The sequence below is a fragment of the Moschus berezovskii genome, chromosome 26 (assembly GCF_049115385.1).
Source record: "Moschus berezovskii isolate FMDL1 chromosome 26, NW_MosBer_1.0, whole genome shotgun sequence".
NCBI classification, from domain to species: Eukaryota; Metazoa; Chordata; class Mammalia; order Artiodactyla; family Moschidae; genus Moschus; species Moschus berezovskii.
This window is the reverse complement of record NC_142485.1, coordinates 18,460,011-18,482,669: the sequence shown is the minus strand read 5'-3', so window position 1 is coordinate 18,482,669 and position 22,659 is coordinate 18,460,011. Positions and strand designations below refer to the sequence as shown.

The 22,659-nt window shown below is 43.4% G+C and overlaps 1 protein-coding gene across 1 annotated transcript in view; it reads right to left on the bottom strand.

Annotated features, from left to right (window-relative positions):
• The window catches only part of GSR (glutathione-disulfide reductase), a 49,148-nt gene that overhangs the window by 8,573 nt on the left and 17,916 nt on the right, over nucleotides 1-22,659 (bottom strand). Inside the window, exons 3-9 of the mRNA XM_055416558.2 lie at nucleotides 21,638-21,726; nucleotides 20,035-20,104; nucleotides 16,875-17,022; nucleotides 13,317-13,371; nucleotides 5,515-5,614; nucleotides 3,469-3,555; nucleotides 1,531-1,689 (exon numbers count right to left, since the gene is read on the bottom strand). Of these exons, the coding sequence (XP_055272533.1) occupies nucleotides 1,531-1,689; nucleotides 3,469-3,555; nucleotides 5,515-5,614; nucleotides 13,317-13,371; nucleotides 16,875-17,022; nucleotides 20,035-20,104; nucleotides 21,638-21,726 (708 nt within the window). The remainder of the gene's footprint in view (nucleotides 1-1,530; nucleotides 1,690-3,468; nucleotides 3,556-5,514; nucleotides 5,615-13,316; nucleotides 13,372-16,874; nucleotides 17,023-20,034; nucleotides 20,105-21,637; nucleotides 21,727-22,659) is intronic.

Sequence of the window (22,659 nt, the reverse complement as noted above, 5' to 3'; positions counted from 1 at the left end):
ACTGCAAGGAGATCCAACCAGTCCATCCTAAAGGAGATCAGTCCTGGGTGTTCACTGGAAGGACTGATGCTAAAGCTGAAACTCCAATACTCTGGCCACCTCATGCGACGAGCTGACTCACTGGAAAAGACTCTGATGCTGGGAGGGATTGGGGGTGGGAGGAGAAGGGGACGACAGAGAATGAGATGGCTGGATGGCATCACCGACTCGATGGACGTGAGTTTGAGTGAACTCCGGGAGTTGGTGATGGACAGGGAGGCCTGGCATGCTGTGATTCATGAGGTCGCAAAGAGTCGGACACGACTGAGCGACTGAACTGAACTGAATATCAGAATATAAACCAAACTGTCACACACTACTCAAGAGGCTCCATCAAATATGTAGTGAAAGTGAAAGTCACTTAGTCGTGTCCGACTCTGCCACCCCATATAAACCTCCACCAAATATATAAAATATCCTACTATTTCTAGTAGAAGAGTATAGCATATCAGAAAATTATCATTATCCTCACCATCAGCAGCAGCTGGTTAACATTTGCTGAGTTCATACTTTAAGCCAGCATCTAGGCAAGCTACTTTGCATGCACTTTCTTATTTACTTTCTAACCCAGTGTGACAAGCACTATTTTTATTTCCGTATTTCCATGAAGCAGTTGAAACTTAAAGAGTAACTAAGCAACTTGCCTAAGGCCATGAAACTGGTACAAGGTTCAAAATTGGGTCAAACACTGGGACCCACGCCACTGTACCAGACTATCCTTTAAAATTTTAAAGGACAAGTAAGAACGATGGCACTGGTAGGTCGGCTTCACATGCGGCCCCATCCCTGAATGCCACAATGTCCTGGACAAGTCACACACCCATCCATCACGATGAGAGCTGCAGAGGGTAAGGAATAATTATCGGGCTTTAAAGAGACAGGTATCAGAGTACGAAGGAAATCTGTAACGAGGAGGCTAGTCAGGAAATAGCAGGACAGCGACCTGATCTACAGTGAGGACACTAGAAATGGAAAAAAAAAAAAAACTTTTTAAAACTTCCAAAGGCAGAAGCAATGGGATTTGATGACAAATTAGACAAATGAAATGAAAAGAATAGAACAGAACCCACTCAAGTTTTGGGGGGTCTGTGACTGGATCAGGGGAAACCACAGGACTGCCAACTGATTCAAGAATGTTTTAGGCAAAGAAGGTGGTCAAAAAGTACAAACATCTGGTTATAATATAAGTAAGCATTAGGGATGTAATGTACAAGATGACCATAGACAACACTGCTGTGAAGAGTGTATGTAAATCCCGAGTTCTCAACATACAGAGAAAAATTTTGCCTTTTTTCTTTCCTACTTTCTTTTTATTGTATCTGTATGAGAAGATGGATGTCAGCTGACCCTTCTGTGGTAATCATTTCACAGTATACATAAATCAAACCATCATGCTGTATTCACTAAACTTACACAGTGATATATATCAACTAATTTTCAACAAAACTGGGGTGAGGGGAAGAAAGTCATAGGCAGACTAGGTCAACTTACCAGTTTGTTTAAATTCAGGCCCCAGGAGTTTGGGTCCCGCCCAATGGCCCAGAGCAGGCAGTCAACATCCGCAATAGTGGTGAAGGTGGGTTCCCTACCAGGAATCGAAGTAACCATGTGGAGTTCCAGGCCCGAAGAAGTTTTTTTAACTTCCCTGACCTATTGGCAAATACAAGTTATTAACTGGGGGTGTGGGGAACGGGAAGGAAAGCAAATAAACAGGAAACTAGAATTCTTAACATTTAAAAACACTCCACTGAATGCTGCAAACGATTCAGGATTCAGTGTGTGTGCTCAGTCGTGTCCGACTCTTTGAGACCCCATGGACCATAGCTTGCCAGGCTCCTCTGTGGAAGTTTCCAAGCAAGAATACTGGAGTGGGTTGCCATTTCCTTCTCTAGGAGATCTTCCTGACCCAGGGATTGAGCCCTCATCTTCTGCTTGGCAGGCAGACTCTTTATCACTGAGTCACTTGGGAAGCCCACATATGAGTCCTACATGCTGACAAATTTACTTCTGCCCAAAGGCCACCCACACTAGAACTCTGGAGCCAAGAGAGTATCCTCGGTGACCCCAAATCAGACAGCCAGTGGCCAGAAATGTCAGCTCAGGCCAAGACCCTAACACTTCAGCTTAAAAACAAAGTAAAGTGTACTTCAAAGCTGTGATAAAATTTTAAATCACAAATCTAAGCACAGTGATTTGCAACTGGAGTTGGGGGAGGAAATGGGCTGTAGCAGCTTCATTAAGAATTTTCTAAACTGCACAATCCCTGCTTCTCCCAGGACACTCTTAGGATCGGGCAGGAGGGTAAGATTAGGTCAGGAGGGTGAAGGACATACAAAGTTTAGTGAGAGTCCCAAGGGGATTCTGATGTTGACTTTCACCACCAGTCCAGACTTCAGCATTTTACAAAGCAACTTCACACTTATCATTTTGCTTATGATATGGCCTATGCTGGAAGGACAAAGCTTTTGGCGGGGAAATCATTTTTACAAGGCTTATACTCAGGGAAAAAAATCTGACAAGTAGGTGACCTCCTGAGAATAAAACAACCAATATATATACCTATATATAGTCACATTGTCACTGTTTTCATCTACAAAACTCAATGATATGCTTTCAAAAGAGATTCCATAATAATATTTCCTGAAAAAAGTATAAACCTGAGAAATAAGGATGTTCAATGAGGACTGTGGTTTTTTAAAAACATTCATTATTTCATCTATCACATATTTATCTAGCTGTTCTGGGTCTTACTTGCGGCAAGCAGGATCTTTGATCTTTATTGTGGCATGTGGGATTGAGCTCCCTGACCAGGGATCAAACCCAGGCCTTCTCTGCTGGGAGTGCAGTCTTAGCCACTGGACCATCAGGGAGATGAGGACTCCGTGATGAGGAGGAGTTGGAGCACAAAAATTATAGTTTTAGTTCCAACTAAACTAAATGCAACTACCAGATTCCTAATCTTTTACACCTTGCTGTTGCTGCTGCTGCTAAGTCGCTTCAGTCATGTCCGACTCTGTGCGACCCCATAGACGGCAGCCCACCAGGCTCCCCCATCCCTGGGATTCTCCAGGCAAGAACACTGGAGTGGGTTGCCATTTCCTTCTCCAATGCGTGAAAGTGAAAAGTGAAAGTGAGGTCGCTCAGTCATATCCGACTGACTGACCCCATGGACTGCAGCCCACCAGGCTCCTCCATCCATGGGATTTTCTAGGCAAGAGTACTGGAGTGGCTTGCCATTGCCTTTTACACCTTAGACTTCATTAAAACATCAGTCTGAAATACAGCTTCTTAGGATAAAGAAAAGACTTGGAAGTACTCTGGAAAGGAATAAACTGACTGGGGTAGAAGTAATTTGTGTTGATAAAACTAGTGGGGTGCAGGACAGATGGACGACCAAGGGTAGTAAGCTCGCCCAGGGCTCGGTCATACCTGGGAGTACTTCAGCACCTCAATGCCAGCGTTCTCCAGCTCTTCGGTACAGTTGGAACTGATTATTGAATCAAAAGTTCTAAGCACCTGTATCCAGAGGCAGCGGAGGGATGGGTGGCAGGAAAGAATAAACCCTGATTAAAGATACACTACAAACCTGGGAGGAAATTTCAGTAATCAGTCCCTCTTTCTTCTTCATTCATGGCCACACTGTGAAGTTTTTTTAACTATTTAAAAAAACTAAAATACAGTTAATTTACAACGTTGTACTAGTTTCAGGTGTACAGTAGAGTCAGTTATACGTACACATTCTTCTTAAAGATTTATTTGGCTCTTCTGCATCTTTCATTGTGCCGTTTGAACTGAGCTGCAGCATGTGGGATCCAGCTCCCTGACCAGGGACTGAACCCGGGCCCCCCCGACTGGGAGGCCATAGTCTTAGCCACTGGACTACCAGGGAAGTCCCAGTGGTAAAAAAACACATAACATTAAATTTACCCATTTACCGATTTCTAAGGACACAGTTTGATGGTGTTACGTATATTCACATTGTTGTGCAACCAGAATCTTCCCCCTTGCGAAACTGAGACTCTAGGGGTCGGGGAGGCATAAATTAGAAGGTTGGGATTAACAAAGGCACACTACTTTATGCAAAACAGATAACCCACAAAGACCTACTGTGTAACACAGGGAACTACACGCAATATTGTGTAATAACCTATAAAGGAAGAAAACTTGAAGAATATATATATGTAGAACTGAATCAATGGTGAACACTTGAATCTAACATGATACTGTAAATCAACTAGACTTCAATTAAACAAAACAACGGAGACTCTGTACCCACTAAACAACTCCTCATTTCCTTTCCCCCAGTTCCTGGCAACGCCATTGCATTTTCTGTTTCTCTGAGCAGAGGTACTCTGCTCCTGCTGCTGCTAAGTTGCTTCAGTCGTGTCCGACTCTGTGCAACCCCATAGACGGCAGCCCACCAGGCTCCCCCGTCCCTGGGATTCTCCAGGCAAGAACACTGGAGTGGGTTGCCATTTCCTTCTCCAATGCATGAAAGTGAAAAGTGAAAGTGAAGTTGCTCAGTGGTGTCCGACTCTTAGCGACCCCATGGACTACAGCCTACCAGGCTCCTCCATCCATGGGATTTTCCAGGTAAGAGTACTGGAGTGGGGTGCCATCGCCTTCTCTGATAGGTACTCTAGATACCATGTATAAGTGGAGTCATATAACATTTATCTTTTTGTGACTGGCATATTTCATTTACCATAATGTCCTCAAGCTTCGTCATGTTGTAGCATGTGTCAGAATGTCCTTCCTTTTTTAAAGCTGAATAACATTCCATTTTGTGTGGATATACCAGATCTCTGTTTATCCATTCATGTGTTATCAGACACTTGGGCTGCTTCCACCTCTTAGCTATCGTGAATAATGCTGTGACGAACATAGGTAAGCAATTATCTTTGATGTCTCCTTTTAATGCAAAGAATGCACTAAATTTTGACTGAATGTTAATAATCCAATACTATCTGACCATATAAAATTGATTCTCAGAAAAGAAATTAACCTGGCAGTCTGCTCAATTTAACTAATATCTATGTTTAAGCCTCTATGCCTTATTAGGGCATCAGATACTACCCACTACGTCACGACACAAACATCAGCCAGCGTGCTCACTGCTCTCAACTAGTAGCTGGTGGCTGGGAGGAACACTGGTCCTAACTGCCTTCTATGCAGCTCCACGAGGAACAGAACACACACTTTGCTGTATTTACTGACAGCGTAAGAGGAAATGCTCCCTGTATTTTTTATATTTTTGGGTTTCATTGTTGCACACGGGTTTTCTCTAGTTGTGGCGAGTGGGGGCTACTCTCCAGTTGTGGAGCACAGGTTTAGTTGACCCAAGGCACGTGGAATCTTCCCAGACCAGGGATCAAAACCCAGTCCCCTGCATTGGCAGGCAAATTCTTAACCACTGAACTGCCAGGGAAGTCCCTGTAAAACTTTTAAAAGATTAACATCAAGAACAGATTTTACCTTATCATGCCGTATCATTATTGATGTCTTAGAACCCAGGGCAGACAGGATGCCAGCTATCTCCACAGCGATGTAACCAGCACCAACAATGACACTGCGGCTACAAATGCAGAAGGTTAAGACCGGTAAATAAGCTCATTTTAGAATAAATGTAGATTTATAGAAAAGCTACGTATATTCCTGCCCAGGTTTTCCTAACGTTAACATCTTATATTCATTGCAGCACTATTCAGAATAGGCAAGACATGGAAACAACCTAAATATTCATCGACAGACGAATGGATAAAGAAAATGTGGTACACATACACAACGGAATACTGCTGCTGCTAAGTCGCTGCAGTCGTGTCTGACTCTGTGTGACCCCATAGATGGCAGCCCACCAGGCTCCCCTGTCCCTGGGTTTCTCCAGGCAAGAACACTGGAGTGGGTTGCCATTTCCTTCTCCAAGGCACGAAAGTGAAAAGTGAAAGTGAAGTCGCTCAGTTGTGTCTGACCCTCCGAGACCCCATGGACTGCAGCCTTCCAGGCTCCTCCATCCATGGGATTTTCCAGGCAAGAGTACTGGAGTGGGGTGCCATCGCCTTCTCCACAATGGAATACTGCTGCTGCTAAGTCACTTCAGTCGTGTCCGACTCTGTGCAACCCACCAGGCTCCGCCGTCCTTGGAATTCTACTCAGCCATAAAAAGAGTGAAACGATGCCATCTGTAGCAGCATGGATGCAACTAGAGGTTATCACACTAAGTGAAACAAGTCAGAAAGAGAAAAACAAACACCATATGACATCACTGACATGTAAAATCTAAAATATGACACAAGTGAACTTACCGACAAAGCAGAAACAGACTCACAGAGGACAGACTTGTGGCTGTTGAGGGGTGGACTAGGAGTTTGGGGTTAGTAGATGTAGAGAGGATGGACATGATCCTACTGTATAGCACATGGAACTATATTCACTTGATCTTAGTCAAAAGGCCGAGAAGCGATACATGGAACTATATCCAATGTTCTGGGATAAGTCATAAAGAAAATCAATACCAAAAATAATCTACATATTGTATAACGGGTCACTCTGCTGTAGAGCAGAAATTAACACAACATTGTAAATCAACTATACTTTAATTAAAAAAAAAAAAAAGTTAACATCTTACAAACCATGGTTTCCACAGGACTGGGGAAGGTCACTTTTCATTCCAATTCCAAAGAAGGGCAGTATCAAAGAATGTTCTCAGTTCAGTTCAGTCGCTCAGTCGTGCCCGACTCTCCGCAACCCCATGAATCACAGCAGGCCAGGCCTCCCTGTCCATCACCAACTCCCGGAGTACACTCAAACTCATGTCCACAGAATCAGTGATGCCATCCAGGCATCTCATTCTCCGTCGTCCCCTTCTCCTCCCGCCCCCAACCTTTCCCAGCATCAGAGTCTTTTCCAGTGAGTCAACTCGTCGCATGAGGTGGCCAAAGTATTGCAGCTTCAGCTTTAGCATCAGTCCCTCCAATGAACATCCAGGATTGATCTCCTTTAGAATGGACTGGTTGGATCTCCTTGCAGTATAAGGGACTCTCAAGAGTCTTCTCCAACACCACAGTTCAAAAGCATCGATTCTTTGGCGATCAGCTTTCTTCACAGTCCAACTCTCACATCCATACATGACTACGGGAAAAACCATTGCCTTGACTAGACGGACCTTGGTTGGCAAAGTAATGTCTCTGCTTTTTAATATACTATCAAGGTTAGTCATAACTTTCCTTCCAAGGAGCAAGCGTCTTTTAATTTCATGGCTGCAATCAGCATCTGCAGTGATTCTGGAGCCCAAAAAAATAAAGTCTGACACTGTTTCCACTGTTTCCCCATCTATTTCCCATGAAGTGATGGGACCAGATGCTATGATCTTTGTTTTCTGAATGTTGAGCTTCAAGCCAACCTTTTCACTCTCCTCTTTCACTTTCATCGAGAGGCTTTTGAGTTCCTCTTCACTTTCTGCCATAAGGGTAGTGTCATCTGCATATCTGAGGTTATTGATATTTCTCCCAGCAATCTTGATTCCAGCTTGTGCTTCTTCCAGCCCAGCGTTCCTCATGATGTACTCTGCATATAAGTTAAATAAGCAAGGTGACAATATACAACCTTGACGTACACCTTTTCCTATTTGGAACCAGTCTGTTGTTCCATGTCCAGTTCTAACTGTTGCTTCCTGACCTGCATACAGGTTTCTCAAGAGGCAGGTCAGGTGGTCTGGGATTCCCATCTCTTTCAGAATGTTCCACAGTTTATTGTGATCGACACAGTCAAAGGCTTTGGCATAGTCAATGAAGCAGAAATAGATGTTTTTCTGAAACTCTCTTGCTTTCTCCATGATCCAGCGGATGTTGGCAATTTGATCTCTGGTGCCTCTGCCTTTTCTAAAACCTGCTTGAACATCTGGGAGTTCACGGTTTACATATTGCTGAAGCCTGGCTTGGAGAATTTTGAGTATGACTTTACTAGCGTGTGAGATGAGTGCAATTGTGCAGTAGTTTGAGCATTCTTTGGCATTGCCTTTCTTTGGGATTGGAATGAAGACTGACCTCTTCCAGTCCTGTGGCCACTGCTAAGTTTTCCAAATCTGCTGGCATATTGAGTGCAGCACTTTCACAGGATCATCTTTCAAGACTTGAAATAGCTCAACTGGAATTCCATCACCTCCACTAGCTTTGTTAGTAGTTCTAACTACTGCATAATTGCACTCATCTCACACGCTTGCAAGGTAATTCTCAAAATCTTTCAAGCTAGGCTTCAATAGTAGGTGAACAGAATTTCTAAATGTAAAAGCTGGATTTAGAAAAGCAGATGAACCAGAGATAAAATTGCCAACATATGACAGATCACAGAAAAAGCAAGGGAATTCCAGAAAAACATCTACTTCTGCTTCATTGACTACACTAAAACCTTTGACTGTGTCAATCACAACAAACTGTGGAAAATTCTTAAAGAGATGGGAATACCAGACCACCTTTCCTGCCTCCTGAGAAGCCTGTATGCAGGTCAAGGAGCAACAGTTAGAACTGAACATGGAACAACAGACTGGTTCAAAATTAGGAAAGGAGTTTGCCAAGGCTGTATATTGTCACCCTGCTTATTTAACTTATATGCAGAGTACATAATGCGAAATGCCAGGCTAGATGAAGCACAAGCTGGAATCAAGATTGCTGGGGGAAATATCAACAACCTCAGATATGCAGATGACACCATCCTTACGGCAGAAAGCAAAGAGAAACTAAAGAGCCTCTTGATGAAAGTGAAAGAGGAGAGCGAAAAAGCTGGCTTAAAACTCAACATTCAAAAAAACGAAGATCATGGTATCTGGTCCCATCACATCATGGCAAATAGATAGGGAAACAATGGAACTCACAGCATAGATACCCTACCTGTGGTGGTGGTCGTGGTGGTTTAGTCCTTAAGTCATGTCTGACTCTTGTGACCCCATGGACAGAGGAGCCTGGCAGGCTATACTCCATGGGATTATCCAGGCAAGAATACTGGAGTGGGTTGCCATTTCCTTCTCCAGGGGATCTTCCCAACCCAGGAATTGAACCCAGGTCTCCTGCATTGTAGGCAGATTCTTTACCAACTGAGCTTCAAAGGAAGCCCACCTTACCTGTAGAAGATACTAAAGAAAGGTTTCCTATCTTCTCCCAAGCGTTGTACTAGTAGTACGACCGTGTTTGAAGCTTGAGAGAGTGCCAACCCCAAATGGGGCCAAGGGGCCACTTCTTTTCTTGGGCTCCAAAATCACTGCGGATGGTGACTACAGCCATGAAATTAAAAGACGCTTGCACCTTGAAAGAAGAACTATGACAAACCTAGACAGCATATTAAAAGTAGAGACATCACTTCACTGACAAAGGTCCATCTAGTTAAAGCTATGGTTTTTTCCAGGAGTCATGTACAGATGTGAAAGTTGGATCATAAAGAGTGGTCCAATAAGAATTGATGCTTTCGAACTGTGGTGCTGGAGAAGACTCTTGAGAGTCCCTTGGACTGCAAGGAGATCCAACCAGTCAATCCTAAAGGAAATCAACCCTGAATATTCATTGGAAGGACTGATGCTGAAGCTCCAATACTTTGGCCACCTGATCCTAAAAGCCAACTCACTGGAAGAGACCCTGATGCTGGCAAAGACTGAGAGCAAGAGGAGAAGGGGGTACTAGAGGATGAGATGTTTGGCTGGCATCACTGACTCAACAGACAGGAGTTTGAGCAAACTGAGGGAGGTAGTGAAGGACAGGGAAGCCTGGCGTGCTGCAGTCCATGGGGTTGCAAAGAGTCGGACACGACTGAGCGACAAACCGTTGTACAACAGTCAAAACTGACTCTGGTCCATTACTGTTGACCAAACTCCAAACTTTACTCAGATTTCATCTGTCTTTCCACTCATCTCCTTTTTCTGTCCAATTCAGGATAACATAGTCATCTTAAGCAGAAAATATCCTTCTGGAGAAGGGAAATGTATTTTTAGCTGTTTAAAAAATTCCTTAGCTTCGTTTCTCCAGAGAGGAAATAAAAAGGCTCTGAAGCTAGAGATGATTCCTTATGCAATGATCTTCACACCTAAAACTGAAATTGGCATAGTTCTCACCACTATTATTCCCCTCGAGCTCAGTATTTCTCCCTGATCACTGTTAAATTCTATCAGTCTTTCCAAGATGATGAAAGGCCAATTTAAGCAAGCCATTTTAACTTGTAGGATAGATCTACAATGAAACTAGATGTCCTGAATAAACTCTGATCTAAGAAAGCACTAGATAAACGTTTAGATGGAAGTCTGCATCCATAATGGGGAAGCTAACTCCAGCCCCCCATGCTTACCTCCCCACTGAAGCCTACAGAGAAAGGGCCCCCTCGGCCCCTTTTGGGTTGGCACTCTCTCAAGCTTCAAACACAGTCGTACTACTAGTACAACGCTTGGGAGAAGATAGGAAACCTTTCTTTAGTATCTTCTACAGCTTCCTTTGAAGCTCAGTTGGTAAAGAATCTGCCTACAATGCAGGAGACCTGGGTTCAATTCCTGGGTTGGGAAGATCCCCTGGAGAAGGAAATGGCAACCCACTCCAGTATTCTTGCCTGGATAATCCCATGGAGTATAGCCTGCCAGGCTCCTCTGTCCATGGGGTCATAAGTCAGACACGACTTAAGGACTAAACCACCACGACCATCACCACAGGTAGGGTATCCGTGCTGTGAGTTCCAGTCTTTAGAGGGCTTCAGCCTGGATGGGGGGAGGCTGGAGCACGGATCCTGTGGAACACTGTGGGGCTCTTCTTCCCTTTCTACCGTCCCTTTTCCTACTATATGTTGACTCATTCCTTTGGGTCTTCGCTCCTGATTCCCTCCTTTTCTCTCTCCATCTTCTTTCTTGCCCAAACATTTCTTATTTAAGTCCTGCTTTTGTTGAGCACTGCGCTGGACACCATGGGTAGCAATCCCTGCACTTGAGGAATTCCTGAGGGGAAACATGCCCAGGGGTCCGCTAAAGCACAGAGAACAACACTCAGCTCCTGCATGGGAGGAAACACAGGAAACACTCCTGATTCGAAGATGCATTCTCAGCAGAAAGGATATGTGAGAAACAGGTGAGAAATGACTTGGCTTCTTCAGAGAGGAGACCAAAAATCTTCAAGGAGCTCAGTGCTCCCCTCTCAGCTCCCTCAGGCCCGTCTTGTCCACTTCTTACCACTAAAGTAACCAGTGGAAACAATCTTTTCATTTGCTTTGGTTTAGAACAAAAAAAAATGAATCTATTGACTCAAGTAATCAAGAAGTTCTGGCTTCAGGTATGGCTGCATCAAGGTGCTCAGACGCTGTGGTCCCTTAAAGACGCTTGGCTTTGCACTTCATGCTGGCTTTGTTCCCAGGCTCCACGCTGTGATGCGAAGACTGCCAGAGGAGTTAAGACAGTGGCATGGTCTTAACAAGCTGAAGCTCAGGCTGGGGAGCAGACATCCAGGCTTGTGGAGTCTTGATTTAAAACGCCAGTCTTCAGTAGATGAAAAACTCGGTAAATTAGGTAAAAATTGTGAACCAAGAACAACCTCCACATTCTCCTTCTTACCCTAAACACCTGCAGGTCTTGGAGAGTCTCCAGGAGAGGAGGGCTCAGCCAGGCTCACCCTGGGGACACAGACACTTTGGGTGTCACCCTTGGGAGGCCTCTGCCACGTGGAAGCAGTCTTCTATTCTGCTGGGTCCCCAGAGCTCTTCTCTTCCCCTCATTACGGCCCTCAGAATTCCCTGCCCCACAGTATTCCACAGGGTCTGTGCTCCAGCCTCCCCACAGCTGTAAGTCCAATGAGGGCAAAAGCTGGATCATACAGCCCAGAGCACGTGTTGACCTCACCTACAGAATTTGTTCTTTCTTTGATTATTCACTTACTTACCAACATAACAATGATAAAGGAGTCTTAAAAACAGACAAAAATCATATACCAATAGTCATTTTCCTATGTTTCCAGGGTCTTATTTATAGCACGCATATATTCGCTTCTGAAACTTGCATTGCTACCTACGCAAGTTTCATAAATGGTTTAAAAATATGTAACAGACAGATGTCTAGAATGAAGCTTCTCTGAGTCTAGACTGAATTATATCATTTAAACACGATGAGTCACGACCACACTTCTGCATGTATTCTCACGTCTCATATCCTTCACCCCTAAAACTAAATAGATCATGAAGAGAGAAAGGCTGCTCTCCTAACACGCTGCCATGTCCCAGCAAACCTGAACAGCCTGCTTGCTCTTCTCAAAGTCAGAAGATGACCTGGTCTGAATATTGTAATGGGACATTTTCTCGGCAGCCGCGAAAATGCCAGGATGCCCTCTTGTCCCTTGTGAAGCCTGTGGCTCCAGGTGAATCAAGGTCAAGGAGCGAGCAGGCATTATGAGTCACCCACCAGGAAGGCCATTATGTAAAAGCTCAAGATTAAGGCCTCACAGTGGACTGGCAGCACCCACCGAGGGAGCAGCGGAGTTGAGCAATGATAACAACAACTCCAGGAGTGAGTGAGCGCTATTCACAGGAGATAAAGGCCAGTCTCTGGGCTAACACGGCCCCTCCTCCTGTTCCCAGGGGCCCTAACACTTAACGTGAGTGAGGGGAGCACCCCTCTCATCTATGAAGCCTGCAACTGGCAATTTTTTCAATAGGGACTTCCCTGGTGCTCCAGTAGTTGGAATTCTATGCTTCCACTGCAGGGGCTGTGGGTTCGATTCCTGGTTGGGGAACTAGGATCCCATGTGCTGCGTGGTGCAGCCAAAAAAACCATCTTCCTTATTATCTTTTTTCTCTGTGTGTATCTAAACCGGTGGCAGAGATCTACAAAGGTTATTTGGACAAACACATATAAATGACACTTTCAGGAAACCTATTTTTGGGAGACTGACAGAGGCTTCATTTATCCAGAGGCCTCTGTACTAGCCACTCTGAAAACCTGAATGAGTCCCTTTAGACACATTACCAACAGATGCTCTGTCACGCTGAAAAGGGAAGATAGTTTTAGGATTTCAGTGCTTATTCTCAAAACCCCCTGCATTTGAGTCTGGTCCTAAACATCTTGCCATAGCCTTGGACTGAAAGCATGAAAAGATTTGATTTGTTTATTGAGGGGTGCTCATGGAGGAGAGACCCAAGGTCATAAAAAGAAAAGAGGTGGGAGAAGAGAATCCAGGAAACGCCCACACATAACATCTGGGAAGAGGAAGTAGAAGAAATATTAGGAGACTGGGGGAGAATGAACACGGAGGTCAGGGAGGAAAGCGGCTTACCGAGGCAACTCTTCCAGCTGAAAAAACCCATCACTGGTTATTCCTAGGCTGGCACCTATGTAGGGAAAGGCAATACAGGTCACACCAAAGGAGCTTTCTCTTGTAAAACAATCATATTCTACGCACAAACCAAACACCTTCTCAGCTCATCACTGTTTTGATGAGTTCTGTTAGAGCCTCCACACAGGAAGCTGCCAATCAAATCTTCCCAAAGTCAACATTTTAATTTCCTATGCCATGATGACTAAACAACTATTAAATTTCTTTGAGAAATTAAGATTTCAGGGCCACCCCCAAATGGCTCACTGTCTTGATTCTCTTCTCTCTGTCTTTTTTCCTTCAAAGGTTTTAACCAACTCTCGCTTCATTGCGGGGAGATTTCCAAATGCATGGTTTCAGTTTTGACCTTCTCCCCAGGTTCCAATTCCACATTTCTAACTGTCCGGCTGTAAGATTCTACTCTGTTTCAAACTTGCTATTTTTCAAATTGAACCTTAGTTTTATAATATCTCCCAAACTATATCCCTTTCTCATTTACCACTTCAGTTAAAAAGACCACCTTCCATCAATAATCCAAAGTCTTGAGCTTCCCTGGTGGCTCAGTGGTAAAGAATCCGCCTGCCAATGCAGGAGACAATGGGTTCGATCCCTGATCTGGGAAGATTCCCACATGCCCCAGAGCAACTAAGCCCACGCACCACAACTATCGGTTAAGCCTCTGCTCTAGAGCCCAGGAGCCAAAACTACTGAGCCCACGGGTCCTAGAGCCCATGTTCTGCAACAAGAAAAGCCACCACAATGAGAAGCCTTCGCACCACAAGTAGAGAGTAGCCCCCGCTCTCCCCAACTAGAAAAAAGCGCACACAGCAACCAAGACCCAGCACAGACAAAAATAATTTAAGAAAACAAATAATCCAAAGTCTTGAGTTCTCAATCTGTGATTCCTTCTTTCAACAACTATCTCATCAGTTATTAAAAATATTGCATTTTGCCAAATTTAATGCACAATGATTAAGGACACATCTTGATTTCAGAGGTGTTGAATATTAAAAAAAAATAATGTGTCTTGGGATCAATGAAATACAGTAGCTGGCTCTTCCTTCTGTGTTTCCTGTCTGCTCTCTTCTCCTAGTGCCTGGCATAGAGCGGTGGCTCAGTAACTGTCTGCAGAGCTGAACTGAGTTCTTCCACCACATTTCAGACACTAACTCTGTATGTAGTTCAGAACCTATTACCACCTCCTATACATTCTACTGTAACAACTTTCTAACGGGCCTCCTCCTCGGTAAGTCACTGTCAGATTAGATCTTGTCACTACCCTATTTATAAGCTATTAATAATTGTTCTTCATGAATGACAGAGGTTCCTTAATTTATAATTTATTTACTTTATAAGTCTTTACAATTTGGGCCTAAGCTTCTTCCAGTTTCAGTTCAATGTATTTTGGGAGGCTTTTTCGCTGTACCATGTGGCACGTGGGATCTGAGTTCCTTGACCAGGGATCGAACCCAAGCCTCCTGTCTTGGGAGGGCAGAGTCTTAACCACTGGATCACCAAGGAAGTCCCAGTTCAATGTATTTGCTTCCAGATTTCACTGCTAGAAAACTGCTGAATTGACTGATGTCCCTTAAAGACCTATTTATCATCCACTGGTTCTTCTGGCCTTTCTCTTCTTCAGCACATAATACTCAAATCTGTAAGCCCTTCTCTGCTGCTGCTGCTGCTAAGTCACTTAAGTCGTGTCCGACTCTGTGTGACCCCACAGACGGAAGCCCACCAGGCTCCCACGTCCCTGGGATTCTCCAGGCAAGAACACTGGAGTGGGTTGCCATTTCCTTCTCCAATATGTGAAAGTGAAAAAGTGAAGTCGCTCAGTCATGTCCGACCCTTAGCGACCCCATGGACTGCAGCCTACCAGGCGCCTCCATCCATGGGATTTTCTAGGCAAGAGTACTGGAGTGGCTTGCCATTGCCTTCTCCGAAGCCCTTCTCTAGGCAAGTCTTTCTGGTCCATGTTAGCTCATAGTAATCCATCCCACCTCTGAGTGACCCAACGCTCACTGTCTGGCAATCACCTTGGAATATTTAACTTTTATTTCTCTGCATTTATTTTTATTACGTTTTTAATAAATGTACATTTTTAAAAACTCAAAAAGCACCACAGAACATCAAGTGAAAAGCAGGTCACTTTCCCACCCAGAGCTCTGGTCCTCTCCTAGGGAGTGGGCACTTTAGGGTTTTGCGTGTCCTTCCAGAGACCCCCAGCATATCTGCACAGTCTCCCTGCCTTTTTAAAAAGACACAACCTGTAGCATATTATACACATAGTTCCACGCATTGCTTTCTTCCTCTAAACAATCCATTTTGAAAGCTATTCCCTATCAGGATGTTTATATCCCATCTCACCAACTAAATTTTCAGTTATTTGACAACAGTATCTTCAACTTCTTTTTTTTTTTTTTTTACAGTAGTCGTTCTTTAGCTTTTGGGCCACGAATCCCTTTTAAAAGTTCATGAAATTTTATGGATTCCCTCTCCAGAGAGAAAGAAATACCTACATGCATAGAAACTCAAAATTTTCTCTATCAGTTCATGTTAGTCGTGGGTCTTTAGAAGTCAATCCATGGAGAGACTTCCCTGGTGGTCTAGTGGTTAAGACTGTGCACCCAGTGCAGGGGACTTGGGGTCAATCCCTAGTCAGGGAACTAAGATCTCACGTGCTACATGGTATGGCCAAAAAAAAAAAGCAGCAGCCAATCCATGGAGAATATAATAGATGATCATCATCTATTAAATACAAAGACCTTTTAAATAGTTGAGGAAAAAGATACAGATAGTGTTTCCTATGACAGAACAAGGCAGTACCTTATGATTCATCTCTGTGTATAAAAACTAAAGGCAGAAGACTGTCAGAGATTCCTTACTGCTTTAATTTCTAATTCTTCACATGAGAAAAAATACACATATAAGAAGGCTTAATTAGCTGATGAAGTTACATCTATACAAGATTTCTCTCCTTTAAACAAAACCATAAATATTTCACAACAAACTGAGACTAGAAACAGCCTCCACTGTGCCGAGAGGGGAAGGATGGGGCACGTGCTGATTTTTCCTCCTGTGTCACCTGTAGCCTGGAGCTGGATGAAATATATCTTTCTTTGCCCCGTCACTGAAAAGTCAAAGTGTTAGTCGCTCAGCCATGTCCAACTCTCTGCAACCCCATCGACTGAGCCTCTTGTCCATGGAACTCTCCAGACAAGAAAACTGGAGTGGGCAAGCCATTCCCGTCTCCAGTGGATCTTCCCAACACAGGGATCGAACCCAAGTCTCCTTCATTGCAGGTAGGTTCCTTACCGTCTGAGCCACCCGGGAAGCCCTGCCCTGTCACTTAGGCACCACTTAAGCCAGTTACATTCAGGTTCTGCAGAGACCTTCTCTCATGTGTCCAAGACAAAGAACTGGCAAGGGGCAGATGCCCTGGTGTGGCGTGCATGGTGGAAAACAACGGTAAGTGCTATCTGGCTGTTATTAACAAGCCGATGCCTTTGGAAGACTCACCGGGGATCTGGCTCTCCTGAGGAACCGAGGGCACGCCGCCTGTGGCGATCAGGATGTGAGGAGCGGTGTATTTTTTCCCATTAACCTCCACTGTGGGCTGGGGATCGCACGTGAATGCTGCATGGCCATGGATGATGTCTATGTGGGACTGGAGAAGGAAGCACGGTAACGTTAGCCTGGTTGTAGGACTGAAAAGCAAGGGGGTGGGGGAGGGAAGTGTTGGGAGTTTGGGGTTGGCAGATGCAAACTATCATATTTTGGATGGATAAACAACAAGGTCCTCCTGTATAGCACAGGGAGCTAGATTCAATATCCTGTGATAAACTGCAATGGAAAACAATGAAAAAAATATGTATAACTGAGTTACTCTGCATTATAGCAGAAATTAACACAACACTGCGAATCAACTATACTTAATTTTTTTTTAAAAAAAGAGAGAGAAAATAAAAAGATTAAAAATATAAAACAAGGGAATTCCCCAGTGATCCAGTGGTTAGGACTCAGTGTTTTCACAGCTAGAGACAGGGTTTGATCCCTGGTCAGGGAACTGAGATTCCTCAAGCTGCACGGCGCAGCCAAAAAAAATGAAAACCCAAAAAAACAAAAGCAAAACAAAACTTGCAGCAACTTCAGATTTTTTCCACTCTCTACTGAGGATTTTGATTTATGGCTCGCTGATGCCAAGACCACCCTCTGACCTCTGAGTTTCTGCAGAACTTTTAACTATTGGTTGATAGTTAGGTTGGGGGATGCCATTGATGCTGAAGTATACAGTAAGAAGAAATAAAGATGAAACCTTGGATGAAAACCCAGAAACTAAAAAAAAAAAAATATTCAAGTCATCCCATGAGGAAGAAGATTACATGTTTATTCCTAAGAGGTGAAGGAGAAAGCCCTCCTCACTTGAAATGAAAACACACTGAAGAATGGTGTGTCTGGAGGAAAGAAGCCTGAGAAAAACAAAAAGAATAAAGGTTCAGGAAGCTGAGGCAAAAGGAAATACTCTGGCCAAGCGGGGGGAAATGCCATGCTTCTCTTTTCTCAAACGAAAAGGGGAAGAACATCACAATTACATGGCTGTGAAGTTTTACGCAGAAGGTGTTGAGAACTCAGATTTGATTTGCTCTCACCAGCAGCCTCCATGCCCAGGACTGAGTCTGAACTGCCAGCAAGTTTCTGCCAGCCGTGATACATGCACGGGCAAAAATGTGGCCAACCCACAAGGACACTGGAATCCTGTAAGCACGATCACAGAACAGGACGTTTTAAGTTTGGAGCACACCTGGTTCTAAATTGAACTATTTCCTCCTTTCTAATCAGCCCTCCAGGCCTGTTCTGCAGATGCCCTGCTTAATCAAGGTGAAACAAGATTGATGCCAAAAGCCATGAGGCTCCCAAAACACCTTCCTTCATGAGGTAATGATTTCCTATGCAGTGTTAGACAAAAAAGGGAGTGAGTCCAGTGGCAATAAATATAGGTAATCATTTAGGAAAGAAACTGATGAAATTTTAATTTTCATTCCCTAGGATATTTAACAGAAAGTTTCCTATTCTGAATTTCTAGATGACCCATGTTCCTTTCCCATATGAGGTCATGGAAATTCTGCTACACACCAAGATTTGTGAGTATTAAAAAATGTTATTTCCTGAGTAATTTTCCATTCTCTTTTGCAAAAGTATTTTAAACAAGTTCCATGTAAAAAAAAAAAATTTTTTTTTAACTTGGATGTCTTAATATATAGCAAATGGCATCTCACATTCACGTCTATCAGCCTTAAAATCCCGTGAACTCAGTGCACAGGGATCTGAAGACCAAATATGTTCCCTTTGAACTGGGCTTAAGGTCAGAAAATATCACCTTCTCAAAAATAAACCTGATGAAAAGAATTAATATAAAAATATATGAGGTTTAGCCATCTGGAGAAGTAACTCACCCTAAAAAGTGGTTTATAAACACTAAGGAGATTACAGTGGCCCAAATATAACCCCAAGTATACTGATCTAACATAACCTAAGCAATGATGAAGTCTTAGAAGCTGCAGACTGAGACCACAAAGACCAACGAAGGATGGTGAGAGTCATGCCATCAAGAGATTTGGGAATCCCCTGGTGGTTCAGTGGTTAGGACTCCGAGCTTTCACTGCCCGAGGGTGTGGGTTCAATCCCTGGTCAGGGAACTAGGATCAAGCAGGTCGCATGGCCCAAAATAAATTAATTTAGAATAAATAAATAAAAAAGAGGAAGGAGAGTTGGACGGTTCATGGCGCACAGTTCGTCGATGTCTCCGGCACAGTGCAGTGGAAGAGGTGTGATGTGAAAGCACAGGGCGGGTGCTTCCCTGGTGGCTCAGGCAGTGAAACACAAGGCAGGAAAGGCCTCAGGATAGCAAAGAACAGCACAGGGTGCTGAAAGCAAACACACCTCTGCCTGATTCTCTTTTTTCCGTTTACTTTTAGACTTTTCATAGATACGTTTATTAATATACACACAGATGAGTATAAACACATGTATTTCCTTTCTGCATTGGCCGAGAGGGCCTAAGACCAACAGCAGCAGCAGCAATGAGCACATCTAGAGCCTAGTTTACGTCTGCCTATGCTGACGGAACTTCCTTCACAAAAGCGTCCTTCTGAACCACAGCACGTCCTGAGTAGATCCAGCCACCAAGGACGAGGGTGTTCTGAGCAGGTGAGCAGTGGCAGCGTTCCAGCAGGAAAATGGTCCTAAACTGAATCCATGAACTGGCACAATGTTACATAAATCAGGCTCTTAGGTGCCTGGTTTCTGGAACTGAGTGAAGGGTCAGGCTGGTGCAGGCAGGTATTCGGTGAGACCTGGCACATACCACCATCTCTCCACAGAAATAGAAACAAGATTGATCTACCGAGTCCAACTTACGCTCTGCTGCTGCTGCTGCTGCTAAGTCACTTCAGTCATGTCTGACTCTGTGTGACCCCATAGACGGCAGCCCACCAGGCTTCCCCGTCCCTGGGATTCTCCAGGCAAGAACACTGGAGTGGGTTGCCATGACAGGTCATCAAAACCATTAATCACAAAGAAAGAAAAGAGATAAATGTAAAGGCTGTGTTTCAGTCTGGCCAGATTTAGTTCTCCAGCACAGAACAGCTCTTTCTCAAAGTACAAAGCCCGACACACTCACCTTGGTTAGATTATTTTGATAGATGGTGTTCAGGCGGCTCACGTAGGCATCCCGTTTTTCCTTTATAATCCTGCAATGAACTAGAGTTAGTACTGAGGATCCAGAGTCTCCTCGCTCAGTGGTAACTAGGGCCTCTGACCCTGAACACCCCAGAGCAGAGAATCAGACTGTCCATGAGAGCACTGGGGATGAGTGTCTCTAAAGGGAGGCGCCCCTTCCCCTGTGTCTGTCTGCTTTCCATATGCATGCAGAGAAACCTTAATCTACTCCAGGGAAAACGTTCAGTTAACTCAAACCGTTGGTAAATTTCTTTCTGCACAAAAAGCAAGGAGCGCTGCTTTGGCACAAAGCCTAATGTGTCATGGCCGCTCATTATTTGCTCAATAAATGAATAAATGAGCTAACTTTTAAAATGTATGGCTTCAGAGACGTTTATACGAGGGGATTCCTTGGCAGTCCAGAGGTTAGGACTCCCCATTTCCACTGCAGAGGGCATGCGTCAATCCCTCGGAGAACTAAGATCCTGCATGCTGCAAGACGCAGTCAAACAGAGACCAAATATAAGTTTATGGCAATTCCTTTAAAAGTTAAACACAGGGGATTAAGAGGTTCAAATTATTATGTATAAAATAAGCTACAAAGATATATTAGACAGCACAGGGAATACAGCCAATGATTTACAATAACTACAAATGTAGTGTACCCTTTAAAAGGTGTGAATCACTATGATCTACATCTGAAACTTATATAATACTGTATCCCAACCATACCTCAATAAAAAATAAATAAAAGGTATAAAAGCTTCCAAAAAAAGTTAAAATATAAACTGCCACAAGACTTGGCAATTCTACTTCTAGGTGTAGACCCAAAAGAATTGAAAACAGGACTTGCAGACCAATGTTCATAACATCATTATTCACAACAGACAAAAGATGGAAAAAACCCAGGAGTCCATTGAAGAATGGATAAATACAACACGATATATAAACATTAGGGACTATCACTCAGCCTTACAAGGAATGAAATTCTGACACGTGCCACAGCATGGATGAACTCTAAAAATGTTAGGCTAAGTAAAATAAGCCAGGCATAAAAGGACAGATATTGTGTAAAGTACCTAGAATAGGCAAATTCATAGAGACAGAATATAGAGTAGAGATACCAGGGTTTTACGTGTAGAAGGGAAGACTGTTTAACAGGTACACTGTTTCTGCTTGGGAGGCTGGAAAAGTTCTGGAAATGGATGTTGGTGAAGGCTGCACAACACTATGAATACACCTAAAGCCACTGAATCAACAACTTTAAAATAGTTAACACAGACCTTGTATATTGTATATGTATCTAAAAACCACTCTATTGAGGTATGATTGAGCTACAAAAAGCTGTATGTATTTAGTGTATACAACTTGATGAGTTTAGAGACAAGCATACACCTATGAAATTATCACTGCAGTCAATGCCATAAACATATCCATCACCTCCAGATGTTGGTCATACACTGTTAACCATAATAATAATACGCCCCCAAAAGTTTATGGTTCACTTCATTATGAAAGAAAAAATTTGCACTTATAAACAGAACCGTCTCAGCATTTATACTTACCGCCAATTGAATTTACTTTCACAACTTTGAAAGCCATAATCAACGTGGTCATGCATGAATTCAGAGTGGACAGCAGTGTTCCACATTACCTATATAAAAAAAAAAGTGGTGGATGAGTCTTGAGAGAAAAGAGAAATTTCTTCCTACAGAAAGGTAACTATATAATAATAGATAAAAATACTGATCTTTAAATTACAAATAAAAACATAAGAAAAATAAATAAATAACAAATAAAACTAAACATTTTTAAAGAGAAGTTCAGAAATATGACCAGACAGATTTTCTAGTGAGGCTACTGAAATGTTGGGGGAAATTACTTCTGCTCTTGAATTCATTCCCTAGATTATAAGCTCTATAAAAGCAGAATAGTATATGCCTCACAGTTCTATTTACTACTGCTTTCATTCGTTTTAAGTTTCAGATTTCTTTAAGCTTCTGCATCTATAACTTTAAAGTGATTTAGAAGGAAACTAAACGTGTGAGATAAAATTGACCACTGGAAACTTTTAAAGAACGGACTTCTATTACATATTCGGTAACTACAAACACGTCTTTGTAAGGATACATGTAATCAGACACCTGGAACTCACAAGATTTGACTGGGATGTAGCCTATAATCTGTAAAAGCTTTTTATACCAACTGATTGTTATGGTAACTGAATTAAAACTGGCATCCAGAAGTCTAGATGGCAAACTGCCATTTTATTGGTCAGACATGCCTGAGACTCCACTTTTAACAAGCCTTTGATTTCTTCTTTATGTTTTTCTCCCTGTGTGCCTCAAAAAGAATAAATTGATGACTCTGCTGCTGCTGCTGCTGCTGCTAAGTCACTTCAGTCGTGTCCGACTCTGTGTGACCCCTTGGATGGAGGCCCACCTGGCTCCCCTGGCCCTGGGATTCTCCAGGCAAGAACACTGGAGTGGGTTGCCATTTCCTTCTCCAATGTGTGAGTGAAAAAGTCGCTAAGTCATGTCAGACCCTTAGCGACCCCACGGACTGCAGCCTACCAGGCTCCTCAATC